The sequence below is a fragment of the Rhodnius prolixus genome, unplaced genomic scaffold (assembly GCF_049639745.1).
Source record: "Rhodnius prolixus isolate KJV_2025 unplaced genomic scaffold, Rpr scaffold_2, whole genome shotgun sequence".
NCBI classification, from domain to species: domain Eukaryota; kingdom Metazoa; phylum Arthropoda; class Insecta; order Hemiptera; family Reduviidae; genus Rhodnius; species Rhodnius prolixus.
The window spans coordinates 6,774,790-6,801,961 of record NW_027411592.1 but is presented as its reverse complement, the minus strand read 5'-3'; the positions used below and the strand labels follow the sequence as shown (position 1 = coordinate 6,801,961).

General features: G+C 32.7%; 1 protein-coding gene across 16 annotated transcripts in view; it reads left to right on the top strand.

Moving 5' to 3' along the window:
• The window catches only part of Stacl (SH3 and cysteine-rich domain-containing protein), a 235,961-nt gene that overhangs the window by 161,832 nt on the left and 46,957 nt on the right, over window positions 1-27,172 (top strand). For all 16 annotated transcript variants that reach the window (XR_012455220.1, XM_074117456.1, XM_074117457.1 and 13 more), the window contains 2 exons: window positions 9,615-9,695; window positions 27,005-27,169. Coding sequence is in view for 15 of the 16 variants with exons in the window: in XM_074117456.1 (XP_073973557.1) it covers window positions 9,615-9,695; window positions 27,005-27,169 (246 nt within the window). In the remaining variant the exon portion in view is untranslated. The remainder of the gene's footprint in view (window positions 1-9,614; window positions 9,696-27,004; window positions 27,170-27,172) is intronic.

Here is a 27,172-nt window from a genome sequence, read left to right as displayed (position 1 = left end):
CACATAAGTTGTGTCCAAGTTTATATAAAAACCCCTCGCGCTATTCTAGAAATTACAGAAAACACAATTCTTCCTCAAGATCTTCTTATTCAGAATTTTGGAAACAAATTATTACATTAAAAACAGGTGTTAAAACCATTCAATTTACAGCTTCTTACAAGATTTCTTAATCTCTTTTGTAAATGAAGCTTCATTTGGATTAATGTCCCAAATTAAAGCATGTATGCATCTATGTATTCTCCTCACCAAGATTCTCAAAAACTGCTGGTCTACCACTTTGGGCTTTATACTAATAAATTATGGTCTAAATTAAAAATATGTTATTGAATGAAAGAATTACGTACTGTATTTGATTACAGTTTTCTATCTACATTTTTATTTTTTTATTCAAATCAAGTTTCTAATTCTCACCCTTTCGTTTTTAAACAAAATATCTTGTAAATTTCACAAAATTTGACTTTTCCAAAAATCATTAGGTCACGTTGTCACTGCTGACTGGAATGGTACGCTGGGTTAAGTTTTTTTCTTAACAAGTCCAAATTTTCGGCACAAACTGATATCTTTGTTTAAAAATTGATAGATGAATATTCGAAACTGGTGAGAATGAAAGAAAACAAGCTCGATGCGCCCAGTGAAACAATTGATAAATTAGAATATTAGAATTAATCTGTTTAAACAAAAAGAACTGTGTTTTTTGTTGCAAAAATGAAAAACAAGCAAATTGGTGATTTAAATTGTTGATATTTAATATTATTCCCTTGAAATCGGAATGAATTATTAGGCGAGAAGTCAGGAGTGGAGCGTATAATTGACGCGTTTCATGTCAAATAAAAATAAATCATTCAGAATATAAATAATGGAAAACACAATTACCTGGGATCCTTTCCAGGAGCAAATTTAATACTTCAAATCATATTGGTGATTTAAATTGTTGATATTTAATATTATTCCCTTGAAATCGGAATGAATTATTAGGCGAGAAGTCAGGAGTGGAGCGTATAATTGACGCGTTTCATGTCAAATAAAAATAAATCATTCAGAATATAAATAATGGAAAACACAATTACCTGGGATCCTTTCCAGGAGCAAATTTAATACTTCAAATCATATTGGTGATTTAAATTGTTGATATTTAATATTATTCCCTTGAAATCGGAATGAATTATTAGGCGAGAAGTCAGGAGTGGAGCGTATAATTGACGCGTTTCATGTCAAATAAAAATAAATCATTCAGAATATAAATAATGGAAAACACAATTACCTGGGATCCTTTCCAGGAGCAAATTTAATACTTCAAATCATATTGGTGATTTAAATTGTTGATATTTAATATTATTCCCTTGAAATCGGAATGAATTATTAGGCGAGAAGTCAGGAGTGGAGCGTATAATTGACGCGTTTCATGTCAAATAAAAATAAATCATTCAGAATATAAATAATGGAAAACACAATTACCTGGGATCCTTTCCAGGAGCAAATTTAATACTTCAAATCATATTGGTGATTTAAATTGTTGATATTTAATATTATTCCCTTGAAATCGGAATGAATTATTAGGCGAGAAGTCAGGAGTGGAGCGTATAATTGACGCGTTTCATGTCAAATAAAAATAAATCATTCAGAATATAAATAATGGAAAACACAATTACCTGGGATCCTTTCCAGGAGCAAATTTAATACTTCAAATCATATTGGTGATTTAAATTGTTGATATTTAATATTATTCCCTTGAAATCGGAATGAATTATTAGGCGAGAAGTCAGGAGTGGAGCGTATAATTGACGCGTTTCATGTCAAATAAAAATAAATCATTCAGAATATAAATAATGGAAAACACAATTACCTGGGATCCTTTCCAGGAGCAAATTTAATACTTCAAATCATATTGGTGATTTAAATTGTTGATATTTAATATTATTCCCTTGAAATCGGAATGAATTATTAGGCGAGAAGTCAGGAGTGGAGCGTATAATTGACGCGTTTCATGTCAAATAAAAATAAATCATTCAGAATATAAATAATGGAAAACACAATTACCTGGGATCCTTTCCAGGAGCAAATTTAATACTTCAAATCATATTGGTGATTTAAATTGTTGATATTTAATATTATTCCCTTGAAATCGGAATGAATTATTAGGCGAGAAGTCAGGAGTGGAGCGTATAATTGACGCGTTTCATGTCAAATAAAAATAAATCATTCAGAATATAAATAATGGAAAACACAATTACCTGGGATCCTTTCCAGGAGCAAATTTAATACTTCAAATCATATTGGTGATTTAAATTGTTGATATTTAATATTATTCCCTTGAAATCGGAATGAATTATTAGGCGAGAAGTCAGGAGTGGAGCGTATAATTGACGCGTTTCATGTCAAATAAAAATAAATCATTCAGAATATAAATAATGGAAAACACAATTACCTGGGATCCTTTCCAGGAGCAAATTTAATACTTCAAATCATATTGGTGATTTAAATTGTTGATATTTAATATTATTCCCTTGAAATCGGAATGAATTATTAGGCGAGAAGTCAGGAGTGGAGCGTATAATTGACGCGTTTCATGTCAAATAAAAATAAATCATTCAGAATATAAATAATGGAAAACACAATTACCTGGGATCCTTTCCAGGAGCAAATTTAATACTTCAAATCATATTGGTGATTTAAATTGTTGATATTTAATATTATTCCCTTGAAATCGGAATGAATTATTAGGCGAGAAGTCAGGAGTGGAGCGTATAATTGACGCGTTTCATGTCAAATAAAAATAAATCATTCAGAATATAAATAATGGAAAACACAATTACCTGGGATCCTTTCCAGGAGCAAATTTAATACTTCAAATCATATTGGTGTAGTTAAATATTAATGGAGACATAACACTTTGACTTCATAAATTATCCTAGTTTATAAGACTTTATGATTGTCTTACGAGATCACAGCCACTTATCGTCATGAAAAAGATGCCACACAACTGAAATTCTCCACCATAACAAGTGCTTAAAAAGCTAATTAATTTTTGTCTAGATTACATCTGGTCGATGTCGTCTTAATTACAATATAAATACAATCAGTTATTATACGTCTTGTAGATCTAAATACTTGCAAAGTCAAGGGATGTTCAGAGGACCGAACCGTTGAATTGATGTCAGGGATTTTTAGTAGAAGTTTGAAGGCGCATGAAAGGGCGATGAGATAGTGACTTTGAAGGGCCTTTAGTAGTCAGCCATCACAAAGAGGAGTGTCCAAGCTGGATCTTCTCCTGAACTATAGCCATCGTTTCGTTAAGTTTAAGAGCAGAAGTGCAAATCTAGAAGATTGTGAACAGAATAGTGTTCAGAACTGGCCCTCAGTGTCTGTTACTAAATTCGAGTTAAATCCTGCCTTGAATGTTCGTTCGATGAGGTATTGAAGTCAACATGGCTTCAAAGTAAGGTGGTACTTGAATTAAGTCTAGTTTGTAGAGAAAACTGTCTTGCTAGACGCTGCCGTATACTGAGCGTATACGCTGAGAAAGCGTATATTGTTTCTGTAGAAATCCAGTCACTATTGTTCTCTTACTTGAGTCGAATGCGATTTTTTGAATCCCAATGAGTGAGAAGATATAATTTATTGATCCAGCGGTGCTTCTGCAAAGTTCACATCAACAGATTTCAGAAAAGATTGCAATCATGCGGCACTGAAGGGGAGTAGAACTTTAAACTTACAGTGAAACCGCCCATACAATCATAACTGTTCCAATGTGCGCTAAATATAGGCTGCAGTATGAACTTAAAGAAATTGTGAATGAGAATTTTAATCACGGTTTTATTGTTATTACTATTTAATTCAACTTGGGAGAGCTGAAAAGCAAGTTGAGATTGACATTTTAAATGCTTAACACCTAATGTACTTTTCTTTACTTTTAATGTCAATAAGCTTTCGTGTTAGGTGCAAGATAAAAGTAAAAACTGAAGTAGACATAAATTTGCAAAAGAAGGAGTATAAAGAGTGTCTGAAAGCAGAACAGGTTATTAGAAGTGACACTATCGATCTGTGTTTAGGTTAAAAGCGAGTTATGGAAAACAACAGTACCTTTAGTAGTATCCTTTGTGTTATTCTGCATTAAATATAATGAATTTCATGAATGTAAGGAGAATAAAACAATTGTGCGCTCAGTAGATACTATTTATAAAAGGAATTGTATAAAATTTAATTTTGAATAACATGTATTCAAATTTATAATAGTGAAAATCAATTATAAACACGATTTCTAATTTATCTACAGAAATTATTTAACTGATATTAGAATTTACCCGAGGAATATCAAGTGTGTTTAACTAAAGTTCTGCTTTCACTATATCATTACTTGTTATTTCCAGTTGTAGCCTATTCATCTGGTACCAATGTTTTGAAACTACTTGGTAAACAAGTACTAGCGTAATGTCTAAGGAACTGACTAGTATTTCTGTTTCATTACTCTTCATCTTTGTGTATTCAGTGATCATTTAACCTCGTTATAGTAATTGGCTTGAGAGTTCATTTCATCTATGCTTGTACACTACATCCATTCATAAATTTACCTTAATTTTCATTAATCAATGATAGGAAAAAGAGCAACAAGTGAAGCTAATGAAAGTGAAGAACATCGGCAAAATTTCGGAATATTTCTCTGAAATCTATAAAGTTTAGCTAGGCCACAAATCTCCTAAAAAATGTAATGCAAGAGACCTAAAATATCTAATATGGCATTCAGAGTGTTGAGAATTTGCGGCTTCTGTAAAGAGGTAATGATGACAACTGAGTGAGAATGATGCGCTAGATTTCGCTTCCGGGTTCGTTAATCCCAAACAGTTGCACACATCAACTACTTAAGCAGGCTTTATGTGCATTATGTGAATGTTAGAATATGTGAGCTATGCGAGAATTCCTGTTCCGAATGTTGCGAATAAAAGTAATTCGCAAGTTTTAAAAGAATTAAATACAGCAAAGGAAGTTGAGCTGCTTATTCTGCAGTGACGTTTGCGAAGATCCATTCGAGGTGATGATATGCTCTAGGAATGTGCGTGGTTTTATAAAAGTTTGACGCTAATAATGATGGAATGAATAATTCATTTGATACTTAATGTGTGCCAAGAAAATTAAATCAATTCGATAGTGACCTATCAGAAAAACTTTTCTCAGAGGTTAAAAGACGATTCCTCAGCAAATTGTCAAAGAGACTAAGAAAACGGTATATCGTTCCACATTGTAGTGCATCATGAAGCCAAAGTAGCCAGCCTTTCAGGTTCCTCGCATAAATTGGAAGTGACTCTTGTATTACTATGCTTAGGAAAACCGTGATGAATGTAAAAATATTCGGAAACTTGTTATGGAATCATTTTTAGAAAAAACGTTTTATAAACATAGGTTCTGGTTTCGATCGAATACAGAGTTACAACACAGCATAGCATTTGATAGATATAAACCCAAACAGTAATCTGTAAACTAATGTACAATCAGTGGAGAACTTGGAGCGTCATGGTAATGGTAAAATGGTTTGAGTTGATATTGTGTATAATAATGGTTTCTGCTATGGTAATGTTCTTCGTGCAAGAAAAAATGTCTATAGACGGTCAACCTTACCTTAGACATTTCAAGAGACTGTATCTGCTGTGCGAATTTGTGACGGGGGAAGTAATGTTCGCGTTGAAGAAAATTTAATCAACCCAGTTTTCTATATTCCTTCAATTTGACTCAAGACAAGCTGGGGCAGGAATTGTATATAGTTATGAGTTTAAATGGAAGATCTATGAGTTCGAGTCCATCGTGGAGCTACTTTTTATTTATTAGAAAATGTTGACAGTAAAGTATGAGGTTACTCTTTTCGTCCTCGACTTCAAATTGAATGTATGGATTGATGCCATATGGATTGATGCCATATGGATTGATATAAATTGATGGATGTTAAGTACCGCCTGGGAAATAGGCGATCACTTGGTAACTTCTTAGAGATAGACGATTGCAAGGTGTTTGTGCATTACGCTGAACTTGTATGGCGATACTTTAAAAAGTGTAGTGGCAATTTGAAGGTTGAACAGGGTTATCTTACTTGATGATTCATTTGCTTTTCATTATCTTTTCTTCTTGCATGGCTTGTCATATTTTCACCATCTTTGATCTTCTTGAAAGTAATCTGTAAGTCACTGTTAAACTGATTCTCAAACCAATAACCGCTGTAATATTATTGGTTCGTAATTTTCTGCGACTTTTTCAGAATATTATTATCATAATTTCCCACTTTTTGTAGTTTCAGATATTTAAAAGGAAAGTATTACAAATCGTAATACTTATTTCATTTATATTTCATATAGTTTAATCCTAATAGAGTAATATTTTTAGTAGAATTTTATAATAAGGGAAATTTAGTTAACAATATTTTTTTAACTTGTTAAGTTTAATAGGTATATTATAGCAATATTTTGAGAGAGAGACGGCGACCTGCACAGTGGAAGAGAGCTCTCTGCCTGCATATTTTACAAACCCCTCACTCCAAGATAAATAATTCTACCTATTTCCTCTTCTCAGTACTAGCTTTATAAATTATTTATCCATTTCTTAACTTTTTTGATTAACATTTTTATTATTTTTAAATATTTATTAAGTTAATTTTTATATTAAACTTATAAATAATAAGTACATCATCAAAATTATTTTATTAGTCTCACTGTTAGTTGCTTTTTCTAATTTGTAATACTGTTTTTGACATTAAATATACCATAACTTATAATTAAAATTATTGGAAAACTTGATTTGGTGGTTGTTGAAAATTGGTATGTTTAACTCACTGGCGCAGCGTCGTAATTTCATTTAGGTAACTAGGTCACCTCTTATGTAATGAAACTTCCAAATAACATTTCCGAAAAGACGGAATATCTAAATAGTACAGGTGCATTATATTATATTTTATGTATTTCGCATATTCTCAATTTATTGGTTGTAGTTTCAGTAAAAGCATTTTATCCAGGGACCACTGGCATTAAGGAGACGTATCTTTTCAAAGCTAACTTCCTATGAAACATGGTTCATTGTGAAATTTTAAATTTTGGATGGCAACGGATGGAAACTGTTTCGGAAATGTCATGAAATATTCACTTCAAGCTTTCTTTTGGTTGTAATTTTCACTTTTTCCACGCGAAACAGTTTTAACTTCTACATTTCTTCGCAGCTAAGTGAGTAAAGGGAGACGGAGATTTCGTGTTCAATTGCAGCCAAAATCATTGGTAATACTTTTCTGCTCAAAATGTGTGCACGATATGCGTTCTTATGCGCCGTCGCCTTCCCGAAGACGTCCCAAGGCTACTAGGCTTTATGGACGCATTATTGTCTAGTATTTAATTTCCCACGTGAAAGTTGGTGGCTGGCATATTCTTCAGGGAGCTCCCCAATTTGAATCCTGCGTGAAGCTACTTTTTATTTGAAGAAAATTGTTTATTAAAGTATGTGCTTCCGTCTTCATTCACGATACCTAATTTGGTAGTTTGGACAATAAGCTCCGCCTGAAAAAAATAGTAATAACTTTACTACTTGATATATATATATATATATCCTGAGGTAGAGGTACACAGAGACAATAGGTCTTTGGTTAAGGATGGTTGTTGACCAAGTAGGCCAGAAGCACATAGGAAGGCGCTAACTTAGAAGATCTGTTGAAATGGAAATGGAGTTGAGAAGCGGATTGTCGGGGTTTAGGCAAGCTAGAGAAAACTATCGATGGCCCTTTGACATTGTAAGATATAATATAACAAAAGAAATCCACTTCTTTATAACCAACCAGCACTAGGGTTTTAAATGTTATAAATTATAAGAATTCTTCAAACATATTAGGAGAAAGATGTAGTGAAGGAGTGGGATAAATGTCAGTGAAGTGATGGGATAGATATTGTTGAGATTCATGCGGTATTCTCCTTTGTGTCCTTTATCGTTCTCAAGTTTGGGTTGCGGCTAAAGTGTCACAAAGTGCTGAGAACTAGTGGTTGAGATTTTACTAGACTTACATAATTCTGATCGACTGTAGTTCGCAGTCAGAACCTGTATGTAACTTTGGCTCTGAAGAATTTAAATATATCAAATATAACCAAATGATTTCATTGAATCTATAAGAAAGTGACAAAAAATCCCATTTTTTAAAGGATTTTAATTTTTTGTTGTCAAAAATTTATTTTCTATTTAGAATTGAATGTTTTAAATTACTTTATCTCACATCGTCAATAAAAAAAAATGAGCGCTGCAATTCTTATCATAAAACTTAGCTTTCTCTTTAAATAACTGGTAAGTTACATAGCTTCTTAGATTTAATCAGAAGAATGAAGAAATTCTCTTGCATTGCTGATTTCAAAGTTTAATATTTTGGCTGTTAGAATGTAGCAGACACTAGGAGCTTTATTTCTACTAAATTAACTGTAACCCCTTGGATAGCAACTCGGAAGATATTTGGGTAATTGCACTGTCTAAGTAAGGACAGTTAGCGTTAATTGGGTCTTAGAAGAGTCACAGTAAAGTACTGTGGCGAATTTCATTTGAAGTTGGTGTCTTTTCTAGTTCAATCCACAGTCAGACTGACTTTAAAATGTCCTTACTTCCTTACTTCAAGCTAGAACGTTTCCGTATATTTGTAATTATCGTTAACAATTGTGTAATCAAATTATGTAAATTCTTCCATTTTAAGGATGCAAAGATTATATTAGAAAACTTCTTAAACTCAGTATTTCAAGTAGCAACATTCAGGAAGGAAGAAATGTGTATGTGTAATAGGCTATGGTGCAAGTCGTCAACATTTGGGTTTCCTTTATGCAAGTACTAGTAACTCAGATAGATGTATCTCACAATGCTGCATTGCCAGGCTAAAAAATAGTTAAAAAATAATCAAATAATGACTGGCTGAAGTTTTAAGCCCTGTATTGTGTATCTCTTTTACAGCTGATATCGTTTCCTATTTTGTTACTAAGAGCCTAAGATGTCAACAATAACTCGGAGAGAGAACTGAACATTGATCCTTTATGCTGAAGATATCGTTCTTTTGTTTTGTTGTAAGACCGGTACAAAACTTAATTTAAATATTTATTTGACGATTGCAATTCTAATCGGTGTTTAGTTCTTCTTTAAAAAAGTCAAAATAATAATTTATTTAATACGTTCATTTATTTTACAACTTTCTAGTGTGTACTTAGCGAAAGGGATGGATGCAAAAGAGAATTACATTATCAGTTTCTCATCTCAATGAAGGCTATTTCTTTAAAGCAAGCCTTCTCAGCGGCTATTCTAGAAGATGACGAAGTACGTTAAGATGGACGCGAGGCCAAACCGATTTAGCTGCTTAGAAAAGATCTTTCATAAGAATATATCTAAAAAAAAAAAAATTAGGTTTGTTTAGTCTAAAACGTCTTATTATATTTATCATTATTATTTTATTTCATATTGATTTGAATAAATATTTCATCTGACTAAGATATTCTGTTTATAGGAAAAAGAACTAGATTAGGGCGAACAGATGCGGGCCGTAACAGAAAAAAGACATCTTTTGCAATCGCTTATGCAATTTTTATTTCATTGCTGAAATGGCAGAAAATAATATTTGGATATTGTTGTAGGAACTTGAACAAGTGTATTCAGATCTGTGCACAACGCTGGCTGAAGCTGTAGCGCAAGGAGCTGAAATTATTTCTAATAGGGTAAGTTATTGGCATTCGATTAAATATTTTAGGTTTAAGAACATTAAAACGATAATCTAAAGTAGAACCAATTAACTTATGTTTCTGTGACTTGTCCGAAAACTGTTCTAAAAGCTGAATCTTACTACTTTTAAGAGATTCGCAAAATGACTAATGCTTCTTTAAATTCAAATACTTCATGAACAATTACTTAAAAATTTCTTTAAACTTTTTAAAAATTGTGTATCGAACTTATTTTTACGGTGGGAGTTTTTCACAGAGCATTGCTGGACTCAAGACAGTGAAAAGTAACACTTCACCGGACAGTGAGATGAAGAAAAAAAAAAATCGAAATATAAAGAGTCTGTCGAGGAATCTCCGTCCTGGACTGGGTATCCAGTCACTGTGCTAGCCATTGAACCGATCTCTTTCTTATTTTATGCGATAGATTGGAACAAATAAAGTTTGTACATTTGTACATAAATATTTTGTTAAGTTTTTTATTAAAGTTTAATGATGGTCTCATATATTGTTCAAAACTTAGAAACTGTTAGAGGACGCTCTAAAGCATATTTGTTTATAAGAGGATGCAACTTTTGTTTTTTATATTTGGTTTGCTTTATTTGGAGAGGCAGCTGATGAACATTCTAAACATCCTTTAACCGCAAGCAATCGGAAAGTTTTTTTTTTTGTTACCAAATGCACTAAACGAACTTTATTTGATTGTTTTTAAATGGCATTATGTATAATTTTTCAACCATTGAGGAGCTAAGTTCTTCATGATAAAGTTTATTAGTAATTGTAGAAACTTTTACGAATTATTTACTATATCTTAGCATATTTAGTATATCTCACTGGAAACGATAAAGCTACAATATCTAAAATGAATAGATTATCAATTACAACGACGCCATAATAACTTGGAAGTAAGAGGCATCGACTAGCTAGCTGTTGGTCTTTGATGTTCGATTTTCGGTTTTTTGGTATATTTTTCAATCGACCACCAGATATGCACAAATTGAAAACCATCATTGCTGGAATAAGGGATACCACAATATAAGTATTTTTGGTGAAATCTCAAAATCGAAAATCGATTGTAACACCTCCTTAGCCACTTGGCAGGCCCAGGTTCATCACATTTTGCAGCTCTATCCACAAGGATAATAATAATTATAAAATGCTCCAAATAGGAGAAACTCAAAGAATATGGATTTGTTTCCCGCAGAAATATAATTTTAAGTTTTAGATTCACTAATTTAATCCAGATAATTGTAATAAATGTTAATGACATTTTGAATAAAATAATTATGTGTAAAAAGTAATTCCTTTCTTGCGAGTACGGAATGTGGCGTCTCAAGCCGAAGGCTGAGGTTATGACTAATGGAATATTTAATTTCCTAAGTAAATTCTATTTTATTTCGTCATATTAACACTTTAAATTTTTAAATTACTAAAAACAAAGTCTGTTATCTAGTACTTTGAAATAGGTTACTTCTTAATTGAGTAATGTTAGGCACTACTTTACTTTCATTTCATCTTTGATTAAATTAATTTAACAAACCTTTCTCTATTTGTACCCATTTTGTGGCTATTAATAGTATCTCTCCAAATGGACGTGGTGTACCAAAGTTGCTAAAATTATCTTTGCTCACTATGCTTTTACTGTTCTGCCATTAGGAAAGAATTAAAATAAAATCAACTACTTGTTCACAACCAATATTATCTTGAAAATCGAAATTTGGGATGAAATATGTTCGGCTTGTTGCAAACTAATCCATTAATAGTGATAATTCAACTAAGTAAGTTGGGAATAGATTGTAATCCTCTAATCAGTCCTTTCATGCCTCTCGTAAGAGGATTGTGGGAAGTCCGATTCAAAGCCAACAACTTAATATAGTTTAACATTAATAGAACTGTGTTCAAATATACAGCGAATTTTTTTTTTCAAATCTCTTTAAAAATTTGAATACATTTTCCTCACTGCAGTTAGTTATCATTATATCAAAAATGTCTTCAAACTTCGAATAGACCAGCTCAATTTTATGCAGGTGTTTTTTATAAAGTGGCAGTTTAGAAGCTAAGCATGTTTTTCTTCAGTGCAGAAAAATAGTCTTGTAGTATACCGCAGTATTCATTTAAAAAGCTAACAGTGCAGTCGCTATGCCCGTCACTTACTGTGAGGTTCTAGCAATGTTTTTACATCTCACTGTATCACACGACGCGCTTGGAGTTTATTGGAGCTGAGTTAATATCTGTTGTGAAATTCAGTCAGTAATTATTCATCGATTTACTGCCTTCTATCATTTAAACAAAAAATCACATTCTAAAGAAATGTAGCCTCATTTCTAACGATCTTCTCCCGACAATTTTGTAAAGTGATCTAAAGATACTCAGATGAGTAAAATGAAATCTTCCAAGGGATTCACAATAATTAGAACTAATTTTTTTAGACGGATATGATTCTTAAAAAATAAATAAATAAACTGATACCATGGAAATGGAGATTAAAGAAGGAAGTATTTGTACTAAAACAGAAATTATGCACATCGTCTTACGTTAATCTGTTTGAAACTTAATGGAAATTCTTATTAGTAATTCTCTTTGTGTGGGTAAGGAGGCCCATCAACTTTTTGGTATCTGATTTATGTCTTATCGAAATGTTATAAACTTGTCCTAACTTCCATTAACTATTGGAAACATCAAACTGGTACCTCATTTGATCATCACACTGATAGAGATGACCTTTCACATTTTATCTTTAACTTCAATATACTCAAACCCTGCTGTCACAGCGCTTGACATGCCGTTCTTAAAGTTATTATTATTATTTTTTTATTTAATAAGTGTGCAAATATTTTATATTCTTTTTTTTTAATCTTTACTGCAACAATTGTGCAGTAAATAATTGTGTTACGTGATAACACAATGGCAGGATTACTTCACCCGTCACTCCATTATCGTCAATATACATATAGTATACTGCTTTCATGATAAGAGTAGATCGCGAGGCCATCTTCTCTTCACTCTCCTTGGAGGATTACCTGGTATTGCAGAATAGATAGGTATTCTATTAAAGGATTAGAATGAGTTGCTGTAGAGGAATGTAATATAAGAGTTTTCGCAACATCTTTGTCTAAAGGGATTTCGAGGTCATTATGGATGGTGAGGTTAGAAATATGGAATGGAGCGCGTTTTCGTCGTATTTTTGACTGTAACTGGATGCGTAGAGAGTTGGAACGTTTAGTCGATCCCCATACTTCGATGCCGTATGACCAAATAGGTCGCAGTAACAGTTGGTATGAGTCTTTTGTTATTTAGGTTGAGTTTTGATCGTTTGACAAGTTGTCTTGCTTGAAATTTGAAACGTTGGTTAGTTTCTTGTAAATTCTAAATTACAGCAAAAAAGAAAAAAGAAAAAAGTAAAACACAGCACAAAATTTTAAGCGCCATGTCAGTCAGCTAATCCAGTATTCTTAAAATTACATTTCTGTGCGCACTTTTTTTGGGAAATTTATTTATTTTTAATTTTTGCTAAAATTTTATTTGAAAAAGTTCACTATCAAGTTACGTATTTAGACTGCACTTTCTATTCAAATTTTCCTATATTTATTTTCAAATTATCCTTATTTTCAATATTCATTTCATTTTGCTTGATTAACCTATTAGGTGAAATATAATAATGGTATACTCCGCTGTATGTTACGAAGAAAGATTTCTTTCAGAACTAATCCGCCTCTTCCTTTGCCTAATTTCATTTTCTTCAAATTTCTGTATGTTTTTTTATGTTTTAATATTTTATGCCTTATTCTTTACCATCCGGTCTTTTGGAAGTTCTGTATTTTGAAAATTTCTCGAAAACTGTTCTAGCGATTTTCATTGAACTTGGAGCGATTAATTGCTTGTGCAATCAATAACTTTTATTTAAAACATTTTTCTGAACAAGGGGGTTAAATAAGGATTCGGGAGTCTCCTTAACCTGTTAATTATTTGATGGCAAACTCTCGCCAGTGAATTAATCCTACCTTCAGCTAAATTCAGTCCTATAGCCTGAAATTACTGCACTCAGATTCAGTCATATGAGAGAGAGTGTTCATAGCGGTTATTTTAATCTGTGACTTGAGCAAGAACTCGCTAATAAGAACCCTTTTAGTAAGGCTGAGCCCTGTAGTGGGGTAGTGCGTCGCCAGTTACCAAAAATTGTATTGTTTTATTTGCATCGGGTGTAATGAAGATAGACCTCACGTTAGACTTGTAACGCTCTGGATTCTCTAGGTAACAGTGGAAAAGCACTCGATTGGCTAATTTCTCCAAGTTAATGCTTTTCCTAACTGGGAAGAGAAAGAGAACCTTCGGTCGAGAACAAAGTCATGAGTTAGCTTTATGGGTAGAGGTACAACTTTCTAAGTGACCTTGCCAGTTTCTATTTGCGGATCTTTACCCAAGTGAAAGGTGAAAGAATGTGCCCACTTATTCTGGAATTGCGCTTGTTTATAAGGTACGCTAGGTGCAGAAAACAAAAGCAAAGGTGTCTAACATCGTTTCTTATTACGTTTCAATTTCTAGTTTGCGATACAGATTTCTGTTACTTAACACCATAGAGGGAGATATTGCACAAAATGACGAGGGGAACCCTGAGCTTTGTAAATACAAGAGGTTTTCTTATTATAACTACAGTAGACAATAAGCATATTTTGAGTACAGTCTCTTGGGTATAGGACCTGTACTAATCTTTTGAGCATTATGTTGGTGCAAAATTGGGTACAATTGAAAGACAAAATGTTAATTTCATTAAGTATTTTCCGTTCGAGAAGCACGCCAAGGGCATTACTTAAGTTGGTATCTTAATTGAAGTATCCTCTTTGTTTTACAGTATTGATTTTAAAAGATAATTGATAATCAATGATATTTCTTCAAGACTGAGGTTTATTCTAAAGTTCACTAGTGAAAACTTAAACTTAAAACTTTCTTGAGCTAGTGATTCTTCTAATTAGATCAGAATTGATGAAAAGAAGCACGCTATAACGGATAAACTTTTTCTTCAAGCCTCAAATATTGATTGCATTAGTGGGAAAGAAAATTTTTTTTGTCGAATATGGCACTTATTTAAATTGATTGATTTTTTTTTTAAGAAAAATACAAATTGCCTGCCCTAAAATTCCATAATTTAATCGTTTCAAGTGGTTTCAGAACAATTGGTCATTGCTACTGTGCCATTGAGGGTACAATCGCATGGTTTACCTTGCATTTGATGGATCTCAAATGAAATTGATGATCCTATGAAACTTCCGTCTGAGGTTTTCATAAAGAGGAGGTTCCAACAATCACCAAAATTGTATCATCAGATATTCTTAAAAATTGTGCAGATTAAAAATAAAATTGATTTCTAGCTGTTCAGTTGCCTTTCATTTCCCTCGGTTTCATGCTTTAGGACTGTTGATCTAATATTAATGAAAGTAATTTTGTTCTTATATTTGATTCCCAGGCCACCTTAGGTACTGATCCTAATCTCTGTACTTAATAGCCAATATTCCCTTACGGTAGATAGAACGTTAAATTTTATCAATGAATGTTTTCTCCTATCTATTCTAAACCCCAATCTTGGCGCAGTCCATTCAACTCAGTTAAGAACAATGTTCACCTCGTCAGACAATACTCTTGTTGCCACATTACTAAACTGGTGCATTCTCCCACAATGAAAATTGTCTCCCTTGCCACGATTATTTTTGTTAATTATTGAATTTTCATTAAAATTTAAGTAAAAAGAATAGAGCAAATATAAATTTTCTACTGATTTAGGTCAATAAAAAACATATTTTGAAAACATCGGGGAGTTGTTTTGATCGCTATAAATAATGTGGCAGGCTACTAGTTGAAAAATTATGAAAACAAAGTTACTGGAATAAATAGCATAAATCTTTGCCTAGTATTCTGCTACTTTAAACTGAGCAATATTGTTTATTTAACATGAATGATTTATTGCACATTCATCTTCTATTCTTTCTTTTTTTTTTAAATTTATTTAGAAAGGAAAACTCTACTGACTATAATTATCTTCAATTTTGATGCGAAATATTGTTCTTTCAGGTCATTATTTCAGAATGTTCTGCTTAGTAGTGAAAACTCTGTAAATTTCAATATAATGAGAATGTCATTGCGAAAGAGTAACTCTTCCGTTTTGAGTGTTCTGTAGATATAACGCTCCCTGAGCTTGAAAATGTGTTTTTTACTAAATGGTTCGTCTGACTTACAACTGGAAAATGAATAATCATAAAAAGTTCAAATTAAGTACTTTAAGCAAGCAAGTTGCTGCCTGTAGAGGAGTTAATTAAGCTTGACTTTCAAGTGATCTTGCCAGTATACACAAGGCAACCTTAGGGTAGGATTGTTAATTACTAAACTGTTGAGACTCGAAGGTCCTGTCACAACTGTAGTTTCCTAGAAAGAAATTATTGTTGTTATTTGTATTCAAGTAGAAAACAGAAAACAATATAAAGAGAGATTGTGTTAGAGCCGAGAGAAAGAGATCTATGTAAGTAATCTGAACTTAATATAAAGTTAAATTATTTATATTCTAAAGTTGTGCTGCTAGGCTACCAATTCATGAAGCTGTCGAGAAACTGAAATGGTAAAACCTCAGTTTAAATCCTCAACCACTCCTGTAGAAATCCCTTCCTTGCGTAGATCCATTAAAAGTCTATAGTATAGCCCACGCAAAGGCTTTAAGACGTCATTTCTCTTATTCATGGCAACATGTCTTTTGGAAGTCTGTTCACTTGCTAGTTTATAAATTATATTACATTCACTTCAGTAATTACAAGATCTGAGTTAGTAATTTTAGACCATTTAAATTATTATTACTGTTTATTTATTATTATTACTTTCGCTATTTGTTTTGCATGTATATACGATCTGAATGGAGGAAAAGAGATTAAGAAAACAAGGAATGGAACAAATATGGACGTTCAGTGGAATGAAGGACTACCGTCCAGGGATGGAACCCGTAGTTAGCTGTAGTGGTTAGCTACCTTATACAATAATCATCCTAGGATATCGGTATGATGCGTTGAGATAGTCACGTAGCCACTGCCGCTTTAGTGATGAGGATTAAAGGAGTGTGTTATGGTGGACATGCTGCGAGTCACAGGGTAGTAATGAATGTTATACATTAAATATTTGTAATCGCTCTTACTCACAAAGAGAAGAAGTATTGTGAGTGGGTTACAGAAGTCATATCATTCGTGACCAAATCATGATTTTCTGAACATTGTGATCTTTAAGAACATGAAGAGTTTTTTTTTTTAGATTGTCTAAATTTCGCTATGAAGACTAACGGGGAAGATCCTGGTTCTTGTAAGAGGAGAGAATTTTTATAAGACTATCTAAGGGATGCTAAATAAGCCTTCCATCTACAGATGGAGGATTGTCAAGAATGACAGAGAAGGCGAGAGACTGTACAAATTGGATTAGAACAATTAGAGAGAGCAGTTTGGAACTTGTTGTATTTCGTCTTAACAAGTTGTTGTACGAATGGAATGTTGAGGTCGTTTTGAAGGTTTGCCGTGTTGAAAGAAGCACAAATATCTGTCGGAGTAACTTTGATTGGAATGTCTGTATGTTTATAGATTTGGCTGAACCCACAGCGCTAGTTCGTGAGTCCACATAGTTTTGAGTAAATCAACCGTTTGAGATTTGTGGTCAGTTTAGACCATCGGGCTAGTTTTCTGTTAAGAATTTTTGCACGTTTTGTCATTTCTAGTTTCTTAAGTCTTGTTTGGGTGTTCTCTGTGAGGCGTTTTGTTTAAGAGCCCAAGGCATTTAATCACCAACACAAAATGCGGTCTTCTCACCTCCAAAACCTAGAAAACTATGAAAATACAAGACTTGCATTTCTAGGTTAACCATTTTTATATATACATTGAGAAGAATATGATGAAAGTCCAGATCGTCTTTTCTTTTGAATGTATGAAAAATTTACTGCTTATTTATTCGTCAATTTTCAATATAATATTTTATTTTACTTTATTAATACATGATTATAAAATTTAATTTAAGCTGAAAAAAGAATAAAGCAATTAACAATTGAGTATATAAAAACAAATCCTTTTACTAAAATTAATGTTACATTCGTTAATTTAAAAAAAAATAAAAAAACCTGATGTGAAGGAATCTTAATTTGTTAGCCGTAAAATGTAACTAATTTTGGTTCATCGAGGGTCGGCCATTAAATAATTATTTTTTACTTATTGCCTCTCTAACCATAAAGTAGTTTATCTGTAATTGCAAATTTGCAGAATACATTTCTAGTTCAAAATTGTGTTGGGCGATTCAAATTATTTTTTTTCAAAAGATTATATAAACTTACTAGAGTGAGATAGAATGACCATTGGCAATGAAGTGGTCATAGAGGTAATCATTTCAGATGCAAGCTGAAAAAGAGTTGGAAATGCCCATGGAAATCAATGTTTACATATTTTTTGGACCTCCTCTTGTTCTCCATTTACAGTAACGTTTCTTCCTCTATTAAGTATTGTAAATCTAGCTTCTATGCGGATGATTTGCAGATGTACTTTCACCGTCTACTTCTTGAATTAGAACAGTGAACAGCCAAAGTTAATTTGTGTGCACTCAATTAGTGCATGGGCTTAGCTAATCAGTATTATGTTTATAACCTTGAATATAAAATATAGAAATAAGTATTTATTTGATCATTTTCTTTAATTTAATATACAGAATATCTAGTTATTTTGTGTATTAGTAAGGCGCAATTAGATTTAAGAAACACTAGTTCAGTTTAAGGACTAACACGTTTTTATTCTATATTTCTCAATAAGAAAACGGTTACACATAAAAATTCATTTTGAATCCTTAAAAAAATAATTCCATTTAGAATTTTTTTGAATAATTAATTACTCAATGCAAACATTTGAGATGATGCTTCCGAATAGATGTATATACTTCATTTTTTCTAATTATTAAATTTTCTTTCTTTATAAAGATATGCTTACCAGTTTTGCTTATGATAATTTTCTAATATGTTAGTAATTGTTTCGTTGTGTTTAAGGCAAAATAATTGTTTCTTTTTATACACTCTCTCTCTATGATTGGCGTTGATTTGACTGTGTTTTACCGCTCAACCACATGTTGCAAAAATTTATCTAGATTTGGTAAGAAGTTTAGATCCAAAGTTGGAATACACTGTTCGCTAGCCGCAGTGCCAATACTTTCCCTATAAAGCGTTATTAAACTCTTTTTAATTTTCGTCATTTTATCCCCAATGAAATCAATACCCTCTTCGGTTAATTTAAATAAATTGCTAAAGTTTCGATCATTCGCTTAATTCCGCTGAGAGGGGTAATTTTTGTTTTTGGTCTTTTAAAGGTAATTCAGTATTATCCATTACCAAAGACAGAAATTCTACTATTTACTTAGTATTAATATTCTCTAGTCATAATTATATCTTAAATTAGTCGGAAATTTGTATCTTAGAATTTAAGATTGCAGCCAAGATATAAGAATAGCAAACTTGGAGTCTGAGAATAATATGAACATTTGAACTAGAATTAAGAAAGTACTGGTGCATGATAATTTAATTACAGCAATATTTCCCTGGCACATTTTGCTAAATGTGCTTTTCCGTACCGTTATATTGTCAAAGTAAAAACAAGAATACTAATATTTTTGCCATATTTATTTGTTTTACATTTTTAAAATAACACAAAATACTTGTTAAAGGTTCTTTCACTGGTGCAACTGTCCGAATAAAAACGTATATTTTAGAAATAATGATGTATTTTTCATTATTTTTTCGAATATCAAATTGAAATCAATAAGTAGAAATTTTCCTTCATTTTCTGCATATGAAACAATGAATATACTAATATATATTTTCTATATATGAAACTAAGTTGAGATCGTACAACTCATTTAAAGTTGGCAATTAATTGCTAAAGATTGGGAAGTTGGCTTTTGGATGAGGTCAGCTTAATTAACTGCGAACGACTTGAGGCTGGGACAGATCCTTTATAGAAGTTCACAAAGATGAGGATCAAGAAGTTAACGCAGACTTTAAGGGTAATTATTACAGAAATTAATAGTGTGATGTTAAGACCTTAAATTGCCCAATAGCGTACATATTAAAGTCGGACACGACAGGGACCAGGAATTTCCAGGAATGGCAGGAGGGTTCTAAAAGTTTTGAAAGCTAGAGAGAAAGACGAATTGTAGAGATTTTTGATCGTTTAGCGAGCTCTTCCAAAATAATTAGAATATTAACAATTAATGAGGGTTCAAAATAAAGCTTCCTCTTATCTGTAGAAATAACGACTGCCGAGCGAATATTGTCGAAAGAGAATACTAACACCAACTGAGGATGAACAAACAAGAAGATATTTCCATTTCTATCCTTTTCTCAGCATAACCTCACACTAGATGACATGAGAATTATTCAAAGTAGACAATGTTTATTCATTACATATTATAGATTCCCATATTTTAATAACCATCAAGTATTATTGATACTAATGTTAGCAATATATTTTAAACCATAAGTCATAAACAAATATTACAAAGAGCATCTTATATATGCATTTTCGTTTGACGTTGGATAAACAGATAATACTCATTAAGAACATTTGGGACGATAATGATTTAATGTCGTTCAAAATATTTATCCAAGTTTAGGGACAGTTAAATTTCATTTGTTTAATGAAAACTTTTGTGAGTAAAATTTAGCCGAAAAACTGGAAAAACGTCTGTAATGGTGCTGATATTCCGAGTTTTGTCTTCCAATTTTCAATGCCTTTCAACTTCCAATTTTTTCTAAAACTCCCAATACAGTATTCTCTAAACTTCATATATACGTGACATATGCAGATCAATGACATTTGTATTAATATTTTCGCTTAAAAAATTGTTTTTGTGCCCTCTCAGGATGAACAGGAGGAAGTTGAAAGGCATCGTTTCGGAGTGATGTGCACTTTTACTATCTGGATAATGATAGCATATAGTTAACCCAACGACAAGGCTGTGTCATGAGGCAAATTTAGCAAGTAGGTGTGTCATACATGACACCTCCCTCATCTTTTTCACTTACATCGACCATTTATTTGGTTTAGAAGTATGTCTCATGTGAATAAATAAATGTGATATGAGTAAATATGACAAACCAAAAAGATGTGCATGAAACGAAATTTATTCGTCAAACGCATAAAAAAAAGTAAAAAAGGAGCAGATAAAAATTTACTACAATCAAAAAAGTATCAAAATTTGAATGAAAAAGTGGAATCACTGTATGATGAAAATCATCTATCAACCATACAATCATGAAATTGTAGCAAATTACTGGCTGGATGAACCCTTATTCTCGAAGCACTCAGAACAATCGTAGTAACTAATGTGTTCACTGCAGATACGTCGACACATCATTGTCGGGTACCTCTTCGATTTTACTTATAATCACGAAGTGCACACTTCCCTGGTCTTCCTGACGACTCAGCCACTGTAGGCTGTTGAAAATCATCCATTCTATCCCCCAAGAGGTTTGCTGTTTCATTACGAAGGAATTTCGGCAGATATTTGTTCAACATTCGTTGCACCATGTATAGTCTTACCAAAGCGTATGCTAGATTTTTCAAAAATTTTGCACGATTTAACCTGCTCCCAGATTCATGAGTACCATTCAACTTGAAAATTACATAGGCATTCAAAGATGCTGTGTCCAAAATGTACTTAGTGGTGTGCTCTATGTTAAAAACAATCATTGGCGTCATTTTCGAAAAATAGGTAAAAAAAAGAAGCTATAAATAGGTTTCCAGATTAATTTAAACAGTAAAAAACTATTTTTGTGCCATATAAACTTGCACATTTACTAGCAACCATTTCAGAGTTTCAGGTTCCAATTGACCAATTAACCGCTCGTTATTTAACCCTCTCCAACCAAATTGGTGAATTATTTAGTACTAATTATTTCTTAGAAAATATAGTAACTCTTCTTCGTTCTGCAGGTATTTTATTCTATAACGAAAATATCTATTCAATCGGATGATATTTATTAGTGTAACTTGTCTGTGTTCCTAGAGAAAAGTTTAGGCATATTTTTAGAGAGTAAGGAGAAAACAAAATCTACTTAGGTAAGGGTCAGTAGAAGTAAGACCGTTATGTTGTTAAGATATGGCGGATTTTTTCATTAAGGTAGCTAGCGTTTTTAAACAAAAAATAAATTAAAAGTTTTTTTTTTTTAACATTAAAAGACATTATTAAAGGCGTGTACAGCCTGATGAGAGCTTCGCCTCTCATTCCCTTTAACCGTCTTCGCCAATCCAGTTCTATTTTTGGAGGCCCAGTCCTTCGTTTCTCCCAGGGCCTCCTTCTGATGTACCTTGACAATAATAACTAAATCCCTTTCTTTTGAATTATTATTTGTGTACAGATTCGTGTTTTTCCCTTCCTAATTTTCATAACACAATGATATAGAAAAGAGAAGTACTTACATTATTCTTTTATCCAAACGAAATTGTTCTACCTTGTTAAAGCTCTAAAGGCAGTGTGAAGGTACTAAATGTGCCAAGATGCAGAGCACAGTGACTCCATCTCAGAATAGTTCTTAGAGCCAGTCAGACCTAGGTTTTATATAATTCGGATTATGTGAACGATATTTTCGCCTTTTCGACTCAACCTGTTTTGTAGAAGACTAAATAATTGGACATAAAGTTATCGCATCACTATGGGGGGCTATGAGTTTCATAAGTCTGCATGCAAGCATACAAAATACGAGAAAGAAAGGTCTTGAACAAAAGCCTGGGTGACCTTAACCACGTAAGCGTTGAAGTTGACCTCTAGTGTTGTGACCACAAAGAGTCTTGAAAAGGGAAAAGGGTGACTTCTAAACAGTTGGTAACTTGTCAAAAAGATTACTCAGGGCGCTGATTGGCCTTACTAAAATGAGAACAGCTTTACTCAAATTAAATAAGAAACTTCTCACTGAAAGTCAGACAAAGGTTAATGTATAATTTGAAACCTAAATTATATAATAAATTGTCACGGTGGTCGTCAAAGTAATCACACTGATGAAGCAGTTATTAGGAAATGTGTGTGAGAATTTTGTGTTAGTGATGGTTTATAAAAAAGTCAAAAATAGAATTTTGTCTCCTACGAGACAAAATGATGTAGGTAACTAAGCGATCAGGCAAATTTGCAAGTGAGTTTTGGAGGATACACACAATTATTTGTACAAATAAAATATACCAATTTGTGAAAAACACTTTTTGATCACAATGGCCCTCAAAATGGATACTTCTCAAGTTAACTCAAAATCTAAAGCCTGCCAATTCCAATATCCACTTTCTTCCTTCAAGGAGTGAGGGAAACTAATGAAAAAACGCTATGAAGTGTTTTCACATTATATCTTTCAATCGTTTCTTTAAAATTATGTGCTCATGATTTCTTCTTTGCAATCAGCGAATTGAAACGAAAAATACATTTAATTTTAATAAAAATTTGATCAGTGTCGCTGCTGTTACAGTATCTAGTTATATTTTTATATAAAATGTTAAATGATTATTATTTGACAAAGTCCATTTAGAAATATAAAAAAGTACCAAGAGGAACTGCAAATGCTTGTTGCTCTAAAATGTATACCACTGTAAACACAATCTACATTAATGTGTGTATTTCAGATGATGGTTCTATTCTGTAGTAGGTATATAGCGCGTCTAAGTAAAACTAAATTATGCACACCACCTTGTTGGGTTTAGAGAAGTCCGAACAAAATGGGCCGCTACTAAGGAGTGCTGTCTATCCCAGCGTGTTGCTATGTTGCTTCAGTTGGCACCCATCACAACTTCATTATTCCATCCAACTGAAATTTACCTTGAATTAAATTTTCACAGTATTTGCACAGAACGTTCCGCTGTAATTTCAGATGAGTAAGCAGCAAAAAATTAACCACTCAATTAAACGTTATTTATCATACAATTTTTTTCTTTTACTTTGCAAAAAAAAAAATTCTATTTTGCTTGTTAATTGTTATATTACTTGTCAATATTGTTTTATTTTCGCTGAAAGTTTAAACGAATATATGTATATTAACGCCAAACAGCAGGCAGCAAAATTTATTTAAACTGGCCTTTTTTAACGAATTCATAATTTTGGTGTTTTAATTGATAACAGAACAGTGACGTCACATGAGAATTTTATTAGCCAAATGACAACAAAACTTAACTGCAGAACTTGTGAACGCAGGTTTGCGCAGAGATTACCCTATTTGAACAAATATGTACCTTGAATTTGTTACATGGACCATATAGACCACGAACATATGTGCACAAGGCAGGTTCTGGTATAAGATATTCAAAGATAAATGGTCCTTCAATGATGGGAGAAAGTCCAGAATAAGACAGAAATAATAAATAGGGTAATTCAGGAGTCCCTACTGTAAAAGATAAACAGAAATGCCAGGAAGCGCGATCCCACAACATCTGTAGAAATTCCAGAATCAATTTTCTCTGCAGAAGTTAGAAACGAAAGTGACAGGCCCTTTGGTGAAGTTAATATATCAATTCATTTTCCTTCAAAACAATAAACCATGCCGCGCACTCCTTATCACTAAACCCTCTAACTGTTGGTGTCCTCTTTGATTTTTCCCTCATTCAACTGTGAGTGTTGCATTTACTTTTATTATAATATTGTAAAAGATTTTATGAACTCTTGTTTGCTTTACTTGAACTTGACCTACCTCTGCCTTTGGAATTACTCGTATACACTGTTGTAACCTTCTGCAGAAGAGTGTACGCTCCGTTCTAGTTAACTAGGTCCTCGAGGTACTTTCTTCTTCTTCTTCTTTTTTTTACTTTCTAATTAGACTTCCGACTTCCAGCACGTGTTCAAGAGCTTGTTCTCACGAATAGATAAACACATTCTTTTCAACTTGTTCACTGTTAAAAAGAAATATTCAAATTTTTAAATTAGGTTTACTCCGAAAATAGGGATTTAAAGTTCTGCTAAGTACGAAACATTATTCTTAGTAAATGATATTATTGAAAGCTTTTAATTGAATTATGTAATTTAAAGGCTATTTGTATTGAATATTACAAATTTTTCAGTGTTTGCTATTTTCTAGAAGGAGCTGAGTAAAATCTCTTTAAATAACATATGTAAAAATTGACCGGCTCCATTTAATAAAGTCTAATTCAAATTTGGTAACCACTCCTTCTTACCCAGTAATAATTCATTGGGAAGAATCAAATAATACCAAAGTTATAGATTAGTTATCATGTTTCGGTTTTCCACAATTTTTGAGAGCCATTTTGAAAGGGCTGATTGGTTTGGAAAAAGCCGTAGACACCCTTTGTACAAGATCTTTAAACTGGTCAAGCTGTATTCCCTCCAAAATTGTTCAGTCACGTCTCTTAAATCCAAGAGACATATCTCGAATTGTGGGGGTGCAGATTAGGAGAAAGTGGGTGATATCACTCTCTCCCAGTCTAAAAGATGTATGCGATATTTCAGCCATTGAGTAATAATTGTAGTGAACAAGTTCGCCAGGGTATACTCGCAGAATATATTGCGCATTACATAAAAATCAACTTATGGCTTGTTACTACTCATTTCAACACACTGCCCGTTCTAAACCTACCGTTTGCGGCTAAATTCTTTAGAGTTGCAGTCTTCTGATTGCCACCTCAACCTCTAATCGTTTCGTATCAAAGCCACTGAAGGAGAATACACATCCCTGTCATGTCTGAAAATGTTTTGTAATTAAGTATAAATTAAGTAATAAATTCAACAAGCACGGGTTTACAATATAAAAGAAAGAGTAAGAAAAGGTCAATAGGTAAGCAGTGGAACATGAGTGAACATATTTCACTCATTAAATTAATTTTTTAATAAAATTCTGCTGACAAGCTGTGAAACTAAAATTTAAGTTCACATTTGTTACACCTTATGATCGCTAGTTTAACGTGCCTGGAATTTGCATCATATCTGACTTGTGAAGTAATTACTGTCAAATATTGTAATTAAAGAAAAGAGCAGTGATATAGAATGCAGCAAGAAAATGCACCAAGCGTGAAAAAAAATTTAATAACAAAACTTTTTTGCAGTCTTTTACTCATATAAAAAAAAGATATTGAAAATGATATTGTTTTTAAAAACTTTCACATTTTTGCTGATATAACGATTAATTAAATATTTTCTCAATAAAGAAGTTTTTAAAAAAAGAAGCAGTACTCTTGTTTGCAGTTGTGATAATGTAGCGCTTTACTGCGCCCCATCGGTTTTCTTTTAGTAAGCAGCATTTGAGCTCTTTCTGTCTGCTATCAGAGATATCTCAAGCACCTTTTTTTACTACCTTCAACAGAGAAACTCCAACCGCTATTATTCCTATTTTCACTTCTTGGTTTTCTTTTTTATGTTCATCTATCACAAATATATTTAATACGAATTTATAGACAGATTTCTGTTAACTGAAGGAGAAGTTCGATTTCTGGCCGACTGAACAACAAATTAAAATATTAATGGGCGGATATTTGAACACAAATGGGTTGCGGAAGCTAGTTTATTCACTTTGAGAGATTCAGCTTGCTTCATTGTTTAAAGGAGCCGCCTGAGGACTAACCACTTTTTACTTAATTATTTATTGCAGTCCAAGCTGATCCCAAGACATTGCAGCCAATGAGGCTTATTGTATTTTCTTCTTGAAAGGCCTATTAGATAGTCTTCCCTCCTTTTCAAGATCCAGGATATCACTCACCAGTCGGTTTCGCAACATGATCTCTGGTCCCAACACGCCGTAACCTGGTGATTGGTATCTGGCAAACAGAACACCAACTTCCTCCTCTTTCTTCTGCAGCCAATGCAGAGTCTCCAGGTTAATCAACTTCGTCCTGCGAAGGAAAGAGCTTATTATGATCAACTTATTGTGAAAGCTCGGTACTTATTTTTGGAGATTAATATTTAATTGATTTCAACCATTGATAATTATTTAAAACAAATTGTATAGTGTAGAAAAAATTAAAGTTTACCCGGAAGCCACTGAAAATTATATTTAAACCTGGAGAGCTGACATTCTTTTGTCAGAATTATTCAAAAGCACGCCATCAATTGAAATCGTCTTAGTTGCTGATTCTGGGGTTTTATAATGTCGAAGGAAACAAAAATTTTCTAAAAATTTATCTCAGGCAAATTTGACTAAACTGTAAAAATGCATTAATTTTTTAAAAACAATTTAAACCCTCAGGCTTGTTGTAAATGTTCTTATTTCTATAATTAATTATAAATCTTAAATATGTTTGTCATATAAACAATTGTTTGACAGTATGGACGGACATTTGCAGGCTGGCGACCAATCTCGCAGATACTATACAGTATGGACAGAATCAAAAGCAGTAGACCCTGGAGGAGATACAGCTGCTCTAGTGAGAAGTATGACCGTACCAACGCAACCTCATCCCAGTCACCGACTCAGACTCTTCACTCCTCCACAAACCGACCAACAACAGGTG